Here is a 14254-nt window from a genome sequence, read left to right as displayed (position 1 = left end):
AGGAAGGTGCCTTGGACTTCAAGGAGTATTGTGATCGGGCGTTTTGGTTAGTCGTCTTTAATGTGCCATCTGCTAACAGGACTTCATGTAAGGTCAACAAAGACTCTCTCTTCCTTTCCTCTCTCTCCTTCTCGCTCTCTGTTCCAGTGTTAACGGATGACATTGGACCGTGTCTTTGGCACCTGGTGTATATGCCAAGCTTTGATGTGGCAATGACAAAGTGTGCTGAGTGTGTGTACCGACTCTTTATGAAGTCCATATGTCTTGAAGAGTTATTTTAACGGTGCACTAAGTCATATTTGTGTATGTTGCGCTGGCCAATATAACAGCCATTCTGAATCAATACTGACACCTGGTGATGTGGATCCAGCAATCAACAAATAAAAATGTGGTCTCTGTCAGTCAGAACCCTTTTTTGCTTTGAAAAATGCAAGACGTGAACAGTGAAATGGGAAAATAACACAAGGTCTTGAGAAGCATTTATTAATAGTTAAACTCGTAACTAATAAAATTTTAACTTCCGCAATTTTTTAGATGTGTCAGAATGCAAAAGACGCGAGCACAACATTCAAATATGTCCGTCTGGTGCATGTTTACATAGAAAAGTTATGGAAAATTAGGACCGTGCAATGCAAAAAACATGTTATGTGTGAAATGACCCTTAAAATACAGATATGACTGGACTTTCTACATCATTTGCACATACATAATTTATAAAAACATTTCTATAATATTATACCGTGTACTACTGTATACTATTGTGTTTATGTATTATTGTATTACTTATTTCTCTTTTAAGCTTTCTTGTTCTCATGTTCTCTTACCAGTAAGAACAAACATGGTTGTGACACCTGCCGTTGTAAGAAATGCCCCGAGTTGCCATGTGACAAGGCCTGTCCAATGGGCTTCCAGCATGATGAGTTGGGCTGTCTGATTTGTCAGTGTAGAGGTAAGCAAAAGTATTATATATATTTAAAAGTATGTTTCTGTGTTATTTGGTTCTTATAGGAAAAAGATAGATCCCATCTTAAAGGGTTAGTTCACCCAAAAATGAAAAGTGTCCCATAGTTTACTCATCTTCATTTTATTATGAATGGATGCTCTTTTTTGGGGCTTCAATATCTTTTCTATTTATACTATACTATTTATATTTATACTATTTATATCTTTACTTTATAAAGCCTAAAGATACTATTCACTCCCATTAAAAAGCTTGGAAGAACCAGGATATTTTTTTAATATAACTCCGATTGTGTTTTTTTGCTGAAAGAAGAATTTCATATAAACCTAGGATTGAAGTATGGGATAATTTAGATATTTGGGTGAACTAACCCTTTAAATCTGAGGATGAGCCACATTGACATAATTTTAGGATAAATGCACAGCTGATAATGCAGATCATGTGAATTCTATATTAATATACCAAGTTGGTTCATTGCTAGCAATCACTCACTAATTAGTAAATGAACCAAGCAAGTGAATATTTTGAATTAGCTTTTTAAAAATATATATTTTTTCAGGTTTCATATTGAATACATTTTTAATAGCTTTATATTTCTTTTGAGCTTTTATTTATTTTTACATCAGTTATAATTTTAGTAATTCTACAAGCTTATTTTATGTCAGTGAGTTGCATATCTAATATCTAATTTTATTTTTTTCCAGCTGCGGAAAAAAATCTATAGATTTTATTAACCATAACAACACTGTAATGAACTACATTACTTCCAAAATTGTTTATTCGATTTAATATCATTAATAATTATAATAATTTGTTACAGATTAGTGACTTTTCTCATACACAATAAGCCGCTCAAGGACATGCAATTATTATTTTATTTTTTCAGACACATGAACATACTTGGTAAAATCCCTGTATTTGATGTCTTTAATGCATAAGCGAAATCTGTTTTAATGCCTAAATCTGTCTCAGATCGATAAGAATCTTTCCATTTAAAAAGTTTAAAATAATAGTTTCCCTCCATGGCCAGAGGTGATCTAGTGCTATAGTACATTGGCCCCATACAGCTGAATCGATTGCTGAGGTGTTATTTCTGTCATTTTTAAGTGTAAGCCATGTGAGCACTGCTGGGCCTCGTATTCACAGAGACTTGGGTCTCCAGCATGACTCATCCCCCTTTCCCCTATTTTCCATTTATTTTGAGGGCCACCTGTTGTACATACACAAGCCAGGTCCACAGTTGCTCACACGCCTCCATTATTCATACGGCTCTGGTGTCCTCATTTGATTCATCTTCAATAATGAAGCTGGCACGTGAGATATTCACAAGCTCGGTCCGTTTAATGAGACGAGAGAGTGAGGAAAAATACCCATTTTTTAAATCTCTCTCACGTTGAATTTTTGAAACGTGAATCCTCCACATATCACCCTGACAGGATTTTAATCAATGTGAAATGGTTCTGTGATATTGACTGGGGCCTGGCTGGAGCCGTGCCGCTGTTATAGAGAGGCAGTGAGAGGTGACGCTCTTGGCAGATAGAATGAGATTTGAGAATGTTTTGTGCTGTGGGGTTTGGAGCGTGCAAAGCATCGCTTGCATATTTTGTCATTTCATGCTGATTGTGGAGCAGCCAGTGAAAATGTTTCACTGAAGAGGTCAAATGTCTGGAATATAAATGCAAAAATTATTCAGGGAATCCTCTGGCTTTCCCGTTTCACTATTAATATGCCAAATAATCCATCAAGACTTGACTCTAAACAAACATCTGCTCTGTGTCTAAAATCTAACTTCCTCTAAATGCATTTTAATTATGATCTGCTTTCACTGCAAAGCAGAAGTTCTCAAAACAGATTTTACAGTTGGCATCAAGTGGCGACCCAACAAAGTACCATTTTTGTATGCCGCACAAAAGCTATTTAGAAGATTCTTAAAAAAAAAAATCAGGTCTCCTACAATAGGTTTACATACGTCAAAGATCAAAAAAAACTTTCATTTTCTCAGAATATACATTGCAGCATCACCTCTTTTCTCAAAGTGTTTGAAACAGTTCAATAAAGCAGTGGTTCCCAGCCTTTTTTTGTCTGAGACCCCCTTTTTCCCAAGAAAATATTTTAGGGCCCCCTTCACATTTATTGATATTGTCGCTCTTGTAAGCTTGCAGTAAGGATGACAAAAAAAATTTGTTTTTAAACAAACAGTATGTTTATTACTCTAACCTAGCGTTTCTCAACGGGGGCGGTACCGCCCCCTTGGGGGCGTTTGGACAGTGTCGGGTGGCGTTGGGAACGAGGCAGCTGAGAGGGGGATCATACAATATACTGTCAAACTCGTTACATGAAAAATTATATAAAAAATTCACAGACAACATATGTTCACATTCATGGCACAATTCAAACGGGATCAGAAAATAATTATTTTCTCTCATTCACTTGCATTGACGCTTTTTCAACCTAGAGGTCCACTTGGAGTTTTACGGATGGGCGGGACTTACCAGCTCTATATACTCACTGTTATTATCACAACTTTTTTAAGCCTCTGACAACACATACAATGTTAATTTGAATGCATGGGCGTTTTAGGTACAGCATTGATTTCCACGCTGCTGCTCAAATCCATTCCACCTTCATTCGGAGTCCCACCAGGCCAGACGATCCAATACGCACGTGCAGTCCCAAGCGCGAGTCTCAGGTTCCTATGAGAATATTAATATAAAATATCATATCGTAGAACATGTAGCCTACCGGTATATGAAATAGTAGCCTAGGTGTCATTTAGCCTACAGGGCGGTTTTGAAACACTTTTAAAACATCTCGCGGCACGGATGTACCAATACAAATAAAACATATCCAGTTAACTAGCAGCATTCGTTTCATTCGTTTGTTAAATAAGAGACGATCTAGCGCTGAAATGTGTTGTCTTCACTCGGACGCGCACTTCAGTCCGTTACGGAAAGTGAAAGTCTCCCTAAAAGATGTAAGAAATAAAAAAGCGAAACGGATGTATACTATTTTTGAATCCCTTTCTTTTTGGAATTTTTTGTAATGTTTCCCCTTATAGTTTTTTTTTTCTTTCTGTCTATTGTTTCTTTGATGCTATTATGAATGTAATAGATATAATACTATGTGATCCTCCGTATGTGTATGTTATATATTGTTCTTGTTATGCAATAAAAAAAAAAGAGAAAAAAAAAAAGAAAGTGAATCAGGACATCATCACATCTTTGTATACATTTTTATTTATTTACATCAGTAAGCTAACGTTACAAGACATCGTCTTTCAAAACATTACCTGCGCAAAAGAAAAAAAAAAGAATGAATGAGTCATTCGCACTTTTGAAAATGCCCTTCCGAATGCGTCTCTGTCCGACATAATTCCATAGCGTCCATGTTTTAATGTAAAATAAAATTATGTCTGTGTTAATTAATTAATATTTAAATGTTGCTAGTAGCCCACTCAGACTTGTCCCGGCTAGTTACCGGCAAATTATCTCCATGGCAACGCTTAAAAACAAATGCCGCAGCCGGCAGAGTGGTAGAAAGAATGTGTCCAATCAAAATGTACACAAGCTTCGCGGTTTAAGATTAATGTGTCCAATCAAAATGCACACAATCACGTAAACTAAAACAATTTTGACATCAAAACACATTTAAACATCATGGCGGAAAACAAGAAGAAGTGCAGACAGTATAGTGTCGAGTATATTAAATATGGATTTATTCCCTCACCCACGAACATCCAGAATTGCTTTGTTGTTCTTCTTTTTTTTTTGGATAAAAGCGTCTTCTACATAGCCCAAATGTAATAATAATAATGGTAATAATGGTAATTATTATTATTTGCGTTTATAACTATAAATTAGTTAACTGAAGACATAATATGTTAACCGACGCCTCGGTTGAAAACATCTCAACTTTTCAGAATGCCGCAAGTGCACAGCAAGTCATAATGACAAAACCCATCTGATCAGCTTCGGCCTTTCCGTAACAACATCGAACGCTCGGCCGGACAGCTGATCATAGCTGTACAGGGCAGGTTTTTTTTTTCTCATCTCCATAAATATATCTACTAGTAAAGCTAATGCAAGGGCTAGAAATCAATCAATCCTTTGTATCAAATACAATGAATCCTCGTCATCATGTCATGGAGAGCGCAGTTCATGCTTTCTTAGCAACAACAGACGGGAGCGCAAGCGCTTGTGGAAAGGAGAAAACGATGCGGCCCTTATGTACACTTATTAGGTGTACTTTAGTAATTCAGAATAAGACAAAAGCACGGTTTTGAAAATGGATATACTGACTCAATACATAAATGTTTCACAATTTAAATACTTAAAGTTACGGATTTCATAATAATAATAATGATAATTATAATTTTAAGAAGAAAATAAGGACGTCAATCATACACATTATTATTGTTTTTATTATTATTATTATAACAGAATGATAATCAGCATACATTCAATAAAGACATTTAGCCCTTTTTTGGTGGTGGTGGGGGGCGGTCAGGGTTCTGGATCTTGGAAAGGGGGCGCTGGGCCAAAAAAGGTTGAGAACCACTGCTCTAACCAGATATGTTTATGCACAAATAATAGTGTATAATATTGAAAATACTATAACAAAAACATCAGTAGGCTTTTTTTAATTTAAAAACATAAGCCTAGGAGTAGCCTATTAATTGGCCCTATTTGAAATGCAATAACAAAAATATCAGTATTCACACTGGTGTGTTGACAAAAAAATATTAATATAGGCTATTACAAAATGACTGGTGTCTGGGACCTTAATACTTGCATGTTGTTTGTGAGGCTTTATTAATCAGTGTGAGGATTGCGTCATTATGTCTATGACGAGTCACTGGGTTACACCGCAGCGGTGCGACCCGAACCAGTGTGAAATAATCCCAATATAAACACTTATTACAGGTGTACCATAGTGACTCAGGATAAGACAAAAACACGGTTTGGAAAATGTATTCATGATGTACTCGCTCATTATATAAATTTAGTACATTTTGAAGACAAAAAAAGTTACGGACTGCTGCTTTAATGCTCACTGTTCAACACTTTTCAAAATATGACGCGACCCCCCAAAGAGCTCGCTGACGCCCCCTTGTGGGCCCCGACCCCCCTGTTGGGAAGCGGTGCAATAAAGAATCCAGTCTCTCTAAACTCCTCCTTTCCGAGAGCTTTCTCTGCTCTGATTTGTCAGATAGCCCAGTCTGTGACTGTTTTATCGCTTACAGCACTTGTCTACAGCACTTGGAAACTAAACGCTCATTACCATATCTAAATTTCAGCTTGTTGTTCGCAGGCAGCCAATGAAGACTGGATGAAATTATGCAAATTTGTTACAAACCTACATAGATTTGTGCAGAAAGTGAGACTGGTATTACTGACAAATCCTTTCAGGCAGTCCAGAATTGGTTCTTTCTTTTGGGAGACGACAAACCCATAAATACTGCACTTTGATCTTTGTAGACCTTTTACATTCACAAACAGCTGTATTACACACTGATGAACGTGATTTCACCAAGTACAACATGTTCCTGGATCAACATCTGTGTTGATTCTGGAACAACATTGCAATCAACCAATCAGTTTTAAGGGACAAGTTTACAGTTTATGTCAAGTTTAGGCTTAAAACCAGGGTTAGATGTTTCCACATCAGAGTTATTCACCTATCATTTCCCTCTGATTTTAGGGATAAGTTATGGATAGGGTTAGGTTTAGGGATAGGGATAGGGTTAGGACTAAATTTTCGGACAGGAATTGGCAAAATCTCAGTGACCATTACGCATACATGAAAGGTTCAGTACGCACTGGTTCATTCAAGGCACCAACCTGACCATCGTGGTTCTGCCACAGTATTTTTGTAAGCTCTATGAAGGCAGAAAGTCAGCTGCTGTGTTTATTGTTCATTCATTTGTTTCTCTGTGCAGATCAGAGTTCGTCGTCTGTGGCTCCGGCAGTGAAATTGGGCTCCTGCCTGTCTATGGACGGCCGCAGGCACGAGAATGGGCAGAGCTGGCATGACGGATGCAGGGACTGTTACTGCCATGCTGGGAGAGAAATGTGTGCCCTTATTTCTTGCCCAGTGCCGCCCTGTGATAACCCAACCATCCGACCCGGCCACTGCTGCCCCTCCTGCCCAGGTGAGTCAACACTGCAACATACTGACAATCTCCGTAGATACTCAAAGACAGTGGCGGCTGGTGATGATTATTTTTGGGGGGGCGGGGTGAAAATAAATACAAATAAATTTCAGATAGCTGGGTTTTTTTTGTAAATCAATGACAGAATTTGGTTTAACTGCAGCCATTATCTCTACGAAAGTGATCAGCCTAGCAAGGTTTTGGCGGAGTCGCCTGCGCACTCGCAGTAGTGGCCCAAGAGCGTAAAGTTGAATGACAGGTGACAAGAACCAATCAGATTGGATAAAATAACATGTATCAAATTCTGATTTGCCAGGGACGCAGCGACCTGCGCCTGGAGGAGGATCTTTAAGAAACCAATTAGAGACCAGCTTCAGAAAATTTAAGGACACGGATAGACATCCATTTGTCCGGCGTCCCTTGCCCATGAATCCTCATGAAACATATTAAAAAACGTAGAAAATAGTCTAAAGCCAGTTTTTATTAAATGCTGAGGTTCTTACTGCCAGCCTGCACATCGTATGAGTAAACTATTTTATTTTTATTTCATTTTTATATAATTTTTATATACATGTATTTTCTGGAATGTTGATGGGGGCGGCGTCCCAGCGCCCTCTATTGACGAGCCACCACTGCTCAAAGATGCCTTTTACATTTTCAAATATTGATTATCTCTCTCAGAAGAGTCCAGTTCCCATAAGCCAGAGCTGAGTGAGGCGTCCGTGTGTTTGGCCCCGGGTGGAGAGTACTTTGTGGAGGGAGAGACGTGGAACATTGACTCTTGCACTCAGTGCACCTGTCACAGCGGACGTGTGCTCTGCGAGACGGAGGTGTGCCCGCCCCTCCTCTGCCACAGTCCAATCAGAACGCAGGATTCCTGCTGCCCTCACTGTCCAGGTGTGCTGTCAACAAAAACCTTTACATTTGAAAAAGATCATCAGACCTGCACTAACTTACCAAAAACAAGGTCAAAGAGAAGTCAAAGTAGCTGTTATATTTGGATCTTGTATGAAAATAATTAAAGGGATAGTTCACCCAAAAATGTAAATTCTGTCAGTAATTACTCTCCCTCATGTTGTTCAACCCCGTAAGACCTTCGTTCATCTTCGCAACACAAATTGAGATATTTTGGATTAAATCTGAGAGCTGGATCACTCCTCCATAGGCTTCTAAGGGATTGAAACTTGTTCCTCGAAAAGTTATTAAAAACATCGTTAAAATAATCCAAGTGACTACAGTGGCTCAATCTTAAGTTTATCAAGCGACGAGAATACTTTTTGTGCGCAAAAACAAATAAAAACGACTTTATTTTAACTATTCATTTCCTTCTCTGGGCCTCGAGTCAGTTCACGTAGTATGATAGCGTAGTGCTAAGTCACACGTAGGCTCACTATTGGCCGACGCTGGTCATGTGATGTGTGTGATGTACAACACAGAAGCGCTGCGCTGTTACACTAGTGAACTCACTCGAGGCCCACAGAGAAGGACATCAATAGTTTAAATAAAGTCGTTATTTTTGTTTGTTTTTGCGCACAAAAAGTATTCTCGTCGCTTGATAAACTTAAGATTGAGCCACTGTAGTCACTTGGACTATTTTAACAATGTCTTTAATAACTTTTCGAGGAACAAGTTTCAATCCCTTAGAAGCCTATGGAGGAGTGATCCAGCTCTCAGATTTAATCTAAAATATCTTAATTCGTGTCCCGAAGATGAACGAAGGTCTTACGGGGTTGAACAACATGATGAACGAAGGTCTTACGGGGTTGAACAACATGAGAGAGAGTAATTACTGACAGAATTTTCATTTTTGGGTGAACTATCCCTTTAAGGGCATACTTTTTTTATTAAAAGATTCATCATTGTGAGGACTTTTAGAGCATAGAGGCATGAGACACCTTTGACTGGAGGAAAGTTAACAAAATGTGAATGTGCATAATGCATGGTTTTTTTTGGAAGTGATGAATACTGCATGTGCGCTGGAGCACATGATCAACACTATGAGCCGAAGAGATGACAGAGGAATAGAATGGATCACATTTCAGAAAATGTTTTAGCAACTAAACTATAGCATTATAGCTTCCTTTTGCTCTTCAATGCCGCTGAAATCATTTTCAGCTTTCTAAATGAAAAGGGGAAATGAAGATTTGTTTCGAGCTTGTATTTGTTTGTTTGTTTTTTTTGTATTTGTTGTATTATGTTTTAGTCAATGTATGTTGACATTTCTTGCTTCAGTTATAAGAGAAACCGCATTATAACTTTATCACTCGCACTTTAATATGGAGAAAATACATGCCCAGATAAATATTCTCAACTTATAAATATTGGCTAATTTTCGGATAAAATTCAAAGCTGTACTTTAATTGTTGACTGTCAAATTAATTTAAGCTTTTCAACGGGATGCCACTGAAATCAAGGCCTTTGCAATTTGGAGGCCTGTTTCAAAATAACTGTTGTTATATTTATATAAAAGTGTGTATCAAAGTATGTAAGTGTGTATCTGTCAGGTTGTGTGCAGGTAGCTGAAGACGAGGATGCAGGAACTTCAAAGTAGTTGATTTATTTACAAAATTAACTTCAGGAAAATACAAGAACAAAATAAACTCCAGGACTTGAGGGTAAACACAACCATACATTGACGACGACCAACAAACACTGAGGGAAAACACAGGGCTTAAAAGAACTGGGACTAATGGGATAATTAACAGAACACAGGTGAAGAAACTGAACACAAACGAGGAGCGGGAAAACTAACAGGACTAAACCAAAATCACAAAGACAGGGGAAACAAGATCTCAAAACTGAACTAATAACAGGACTGAACCAAAATCACAAAGACAGGGTAAACAAGATCTCAAAACTGAACTAATAACAGGACTAAACCAAAATCACAAAGACAGGGGAAACAAGATCTCAAAACTGAACTAATAACAGGACTAAACCAAAATCACAAAGACAGGGGAAACAAGATCTCAAAACTGAACTCAACAGATAGAAACATGACAGTATCAAAGTAAATGCTTTTATTTTTAACTTTCTATTCATCGAAGAATCCTGAAAAAATGTATCATGGTTTCCATGAGCATATTTAGTACCACAACTGTGTTCAGTGTTGATAATAATAAATGTTTATTTGAGCACCAAATCAGCATATTAGAATGACTGTGAAGGATTATGTGACACTGAAGACTGGAGCAATGACTTCTGAAAATGCAGTTTTGCCATCACAGAAATAAACTACATTTTAATGTGTATTTAAATAGAAAACAGTTATTTTAAATTATAATAATTATTCAGAATATTATTGTTTTACTGTATTTTTGATCAAATAATTGAAGCCGTGGTGAGCAATTAAAAAATCGTACCGTCCCCAAACTTAAGAGAATAACGGCATGTTAAACGAGTTTCCGGTGCACAAGAATAAATCTGTGAATACAGGTCTGGCTCCATTTTAGTATTGAATCCCCACTTTTCATAATAAATTCCCAATGGATAAAATAAAGTTTTGCTCTAAGTTTTGCTTTAAGAAATGCCTAGTAAATAAATCCATTTATATGTCTCTCTTCAGATGACCCAGTCACCCCTCAGACGCCCAGTAACGACAGCATGCCCAGCTACTGCAGGAACGAAGACGGTGATATCTTCTTGGCCGCGGAGTCCTGGAAGCCTAATGTCTGCTCCAGTTGTGTGTGTCTAGACGGAGCCATCAGCTGCTTCTCCGAGTCGTGCCCACCGGTCAACTGCGCCCGGCCTGTGCTCAGAAAGGGCCAGTGTTGCCCATACTGTCTAGGTATGTACAGCTGAAGATCAAATAGCCGTTACGTCCTATGTTGTTTGTTGGGGTTGTTTTTTTCCCCCTTTTCTCTCTTTACTTTCACTCTTAGGCCGTGTGTCCACCAAAGCGTTTTTTCACGCAGCTGGCGTATTTTGCCAATTGTTTTCAATGGGAGCGCCCCGTTTTTTAAACGCCATGAGCGTAACGAGGCCCTGAGCGTTTTTTTCACGCTGAAGCGCTGAGCGCCCGGCGTTTTTTACTGGTTGCCGAGAGTTGAAGAATGTTCAACTTTAGGTAAAACGCAGCGCTCATCACTGTCACTTTTTACCCAACCGTCCAATCACAGTGGAGGAGGGGCGGGACTAATATCACACCGACCAACCGCCACATTCTGCTTGTTCAACGTCAACAGAAGACAACAACAAGCATAATAACGGAATGTAAAAATTTAAAACAAGAGCCAGAGAAAATACGTTACATTGTATCGACATTTTAATATAGAATCAACACCGAAACAAAATATGTGTGAAATGAGATACTTGTAACACTTTCGTGGATATTCCGTATCATAACAAGCAAAGTGTCTCAACTGAAAAAAAAAAAAAAAATGCTGCGCTGCCAAAACGCTCAAGCGGCCATAGCTAGGTTATAAATTGTTTTATAAATTGTTTTGTTTATATCTATTAAAATTGGTTTTGGTTTTGTTTCTTTCTTTGATTTGGCACTGTCTAGTTCTTTTCTCTTTACCTTTTTTCTCATTGTAATTAATTATCACTATGCTTAAATTAGACTGGTTTGTGTCACATGTTTTCCAGTACACGTTCAGTATTTTGATGTTGCACGCCTTGTGCTGCCTAGACTTAAAAGGTTTATAACGTGAGCTATGTTACAGACCTTTTAAGTCTAGGGAGCATAAGATCAGACAGCCCAGTTGAGTTGCCTTTTGATCATATGTGGGTGTTTATGACATGGTTATGACAGAGCATTTCTCCCACCTCTGCACCAGATGCCACGCCGAGGGCCGTGTGTCATTTCAATGGGAAGACGTACATGGATGAGGAGCGATGGGACATTGACAGTTGCACTCACTGCTACTGCCTGCAAGGCCAGACCCTCTGCTCGACTGTCAGCTGTCCTGCATTACCCTGCCATCAGCCGGTCACCGTGGAGGGCAGCTGCTGCCCCCTGTGTCCAGGTCAGGCCTCATGTGCTGTGTGTTCAGACAGAGATTAGATCTGATGCTCAGAGTAGAACAGACTGAGGCCCCATCCACACTACTGCGTTTTAGTTTAGAAACGGAGAATTAAAACGAATACGATCTCCGTCCACACCAGCGTTTCAGCTGCGTATTAGAACTGATCTCCGTCTCCATTAAAACGACTGAAATACACTGGGCGTGTGCGTGCCGGTGTAAACAGGAAACAGATTGACTATTCCCAGAGTCCGTCTATGGAGAGTCTTGGCACTTCCTATTAACCCCATTGTAAATAATATTGGTTGCAGTTCCATTAGAATTCCACTGGAGGTGATCGCGGGGCGAGTGCAGAATGAATGGGAGTCTATGGAGCTAGACGGCTAAATGTATCCCTTTCTCCTGCTTGTCGTTGAATTAACGTAGATTTTATTGTTGATTCCGCAAGTTCAATATAGATTATAGTCCAAAAGTCGAATGAACGAGTACTTATGTCGTTTCGATTTCTTACAGGTTAGGTCGTTGTTGGCCGGAACACGTTTGCATTCTGCTATTATGTGACATCATCACATTTTTGAACGGATTTTTAGAATAGATAAGTGAACTTAAAAATGCAATTTTCAGCTGAGTTTATTATCTTAGCCCCCCCTTTTGAATGCAACTTTCAAATTACTTGACAAAAAATTACATCCTGAGAAAAGTCGATTTCTGAGGTTAAACACCCCATAGACTCCCATTCATTCTGCACTCGCCTGCGAGCGCCCCCGCATGGACAGAGACGTGTTACTGCAGCCAGTCCAGAAACCGGAAGTAACCAGACAGTGCCAATTCTCCCCTTATTAGACATTCTCTGCTATTCCTCAGATTTCGCTGAGGTTGATAAGTGCCGATCTGGCCATTCGAAAGTTCAACTTCATTGATAAAATTATCCCACCATGCGCTGGTTCTTCCCAGCTTAACCCAAAACCGGCGCTCCATGTACGGTCGATACCGCCGCTGCACACGGGAATGGTCACAGATCGCTCGAATAATAGCTTGCCTCCGGCGCGTGTACATTTATAGCATTGTAAAATGCAGAATTTGCTTGCACTAACGTAACTGGTAGTCCAGGATGTTGTTGTATGTTTTCTTCCGTTGTATGACACCCAATCAGAGAGCCGAGCGTGAGCCTCTGCGTCATCGTTTCTGAAGTCCTGTGTTTTGACCCGTGTTCACTAAAACGCCCTCCGGAGATTCAAAACGCAAAACGGGGTCGGCAGCGTTTCTAAACTTCTACGTTTTAGGTCTTCGTTTTTGTCGTTTTAGTCTGGACGGGAGGTGCAAACATAGCAGAAGGTCTCCGTTTCTAAACTAAAATGTAGTAGTGTGGATGGGGCCTGAGGGAAAGTGAATCTGCATGGTAAACACATTACAGATCTACTATACAGACGTGGCCAAAAGGTGACATCAATTTTGTGTTTCGGTGACATCAAGTTTACTCCTTCAGTTGTTGTGCTGTTAATTAATAGTAGCCCAGTCTTTACACTGCATAAAATGCTTTTCTAACTTAGTATTTTTGTCTTGTTTCCATTTCTTAAATCAAGACCCATTTACTAAAGTAGAAAAATGACATAAGATATTAAGTCTTGTTTTCTGGGGAAATAAATAAAAATGAAGTGAGTTTTTGCTCAAAACAAACAAAATTATCTGCCAATAGAGTAAGAAAAATAATCTTGTTTCTGTTTGAATTAACATTATTTTTCTTACTCCATTGGCAGATAATTTAGCTTTTTTTAAGCATCAACTCACTTAATTTTGATTAATTCCCCCGGAAAACAGGACATAATATCTCATGTCATTTTACTCATCTAGTAAATGCATCTTGATTTAAGAATTTTTTTGAAATTTGGACTGGAAACAAGACAAAAATACTGAGTTAGAAAAGCATTTTTTGCAGTGTACTGGTAAATTACTGGTAAGAGATCATGTGTGAACAGGAAAAAAAGAAGAAAAAGGAACATGACCAAAAATACCAGTAAATCGGTTCTGGCAATTTACCAGTAAGGGAAGTTGTAACATTACCAGTAAATTACCGGTATGATGCTACGTGTGAACGCAACACACAGATTACCGCTATGAGCGCGCACAAACTCAGAACATGCTGAAGTAAGAAGTCTGCTTTGGGCCAATCATAAAGTT

The 14254-nt window shown here is 38.8% G+C and overlaps 1 protein-coding gene across 1 annotated transcript in view; it reads left to right on the top strand.

Moving 5' to 3' along the window:
- The window catches only part of crim1 (cysteine rich transmembrane BMP regulator 1 (chordin-like)), a 146740-nt gene that overhangs the window by 116180 nt on the left and 16306 nt on the right, over positions 1-14254 (top strand). Inside the window, exons 10-14 of the mRNA XM_077240129.1 lie at positions 828-949; positions 6900-7112; positions 7794-8009; positions 10678-10899; positions 11891-12079. Of these exons, the coding sequence (XP_077096244.1) occupies positions 828-949; positions 6900-7112; positions 7794-8009; positions 10678-10899; positions 11891-12079 (962 nt within the window). The remainder of the gene's footprint in view (positions 1-827; positions 950-6899; positions 7113-7793; positions 8010-10677; positions 10900-11890; positions 12080-14254) is intronic.

This window comes from Siphateles boraxobius, unplaced genomic scaffold, assembly GCF_051911475.1.
Source record: "Siphateles boraxobius isolate OS27281-9 unplaced genomic scaffold, OSU_SipBor_1 22, whole genome shotgun sequence".
NCBI lineage: Eukaryota > Metazoa > Chordata > Actinopteri > Cypriniformes > Leuciscidae > Siphateles > Siphateles boraxobius.
The sequence above is the reverse complement of the archived record's forward strand: the minus strand, read 5'-3'. Positions and strand labels throughout refer to the sequence as shown.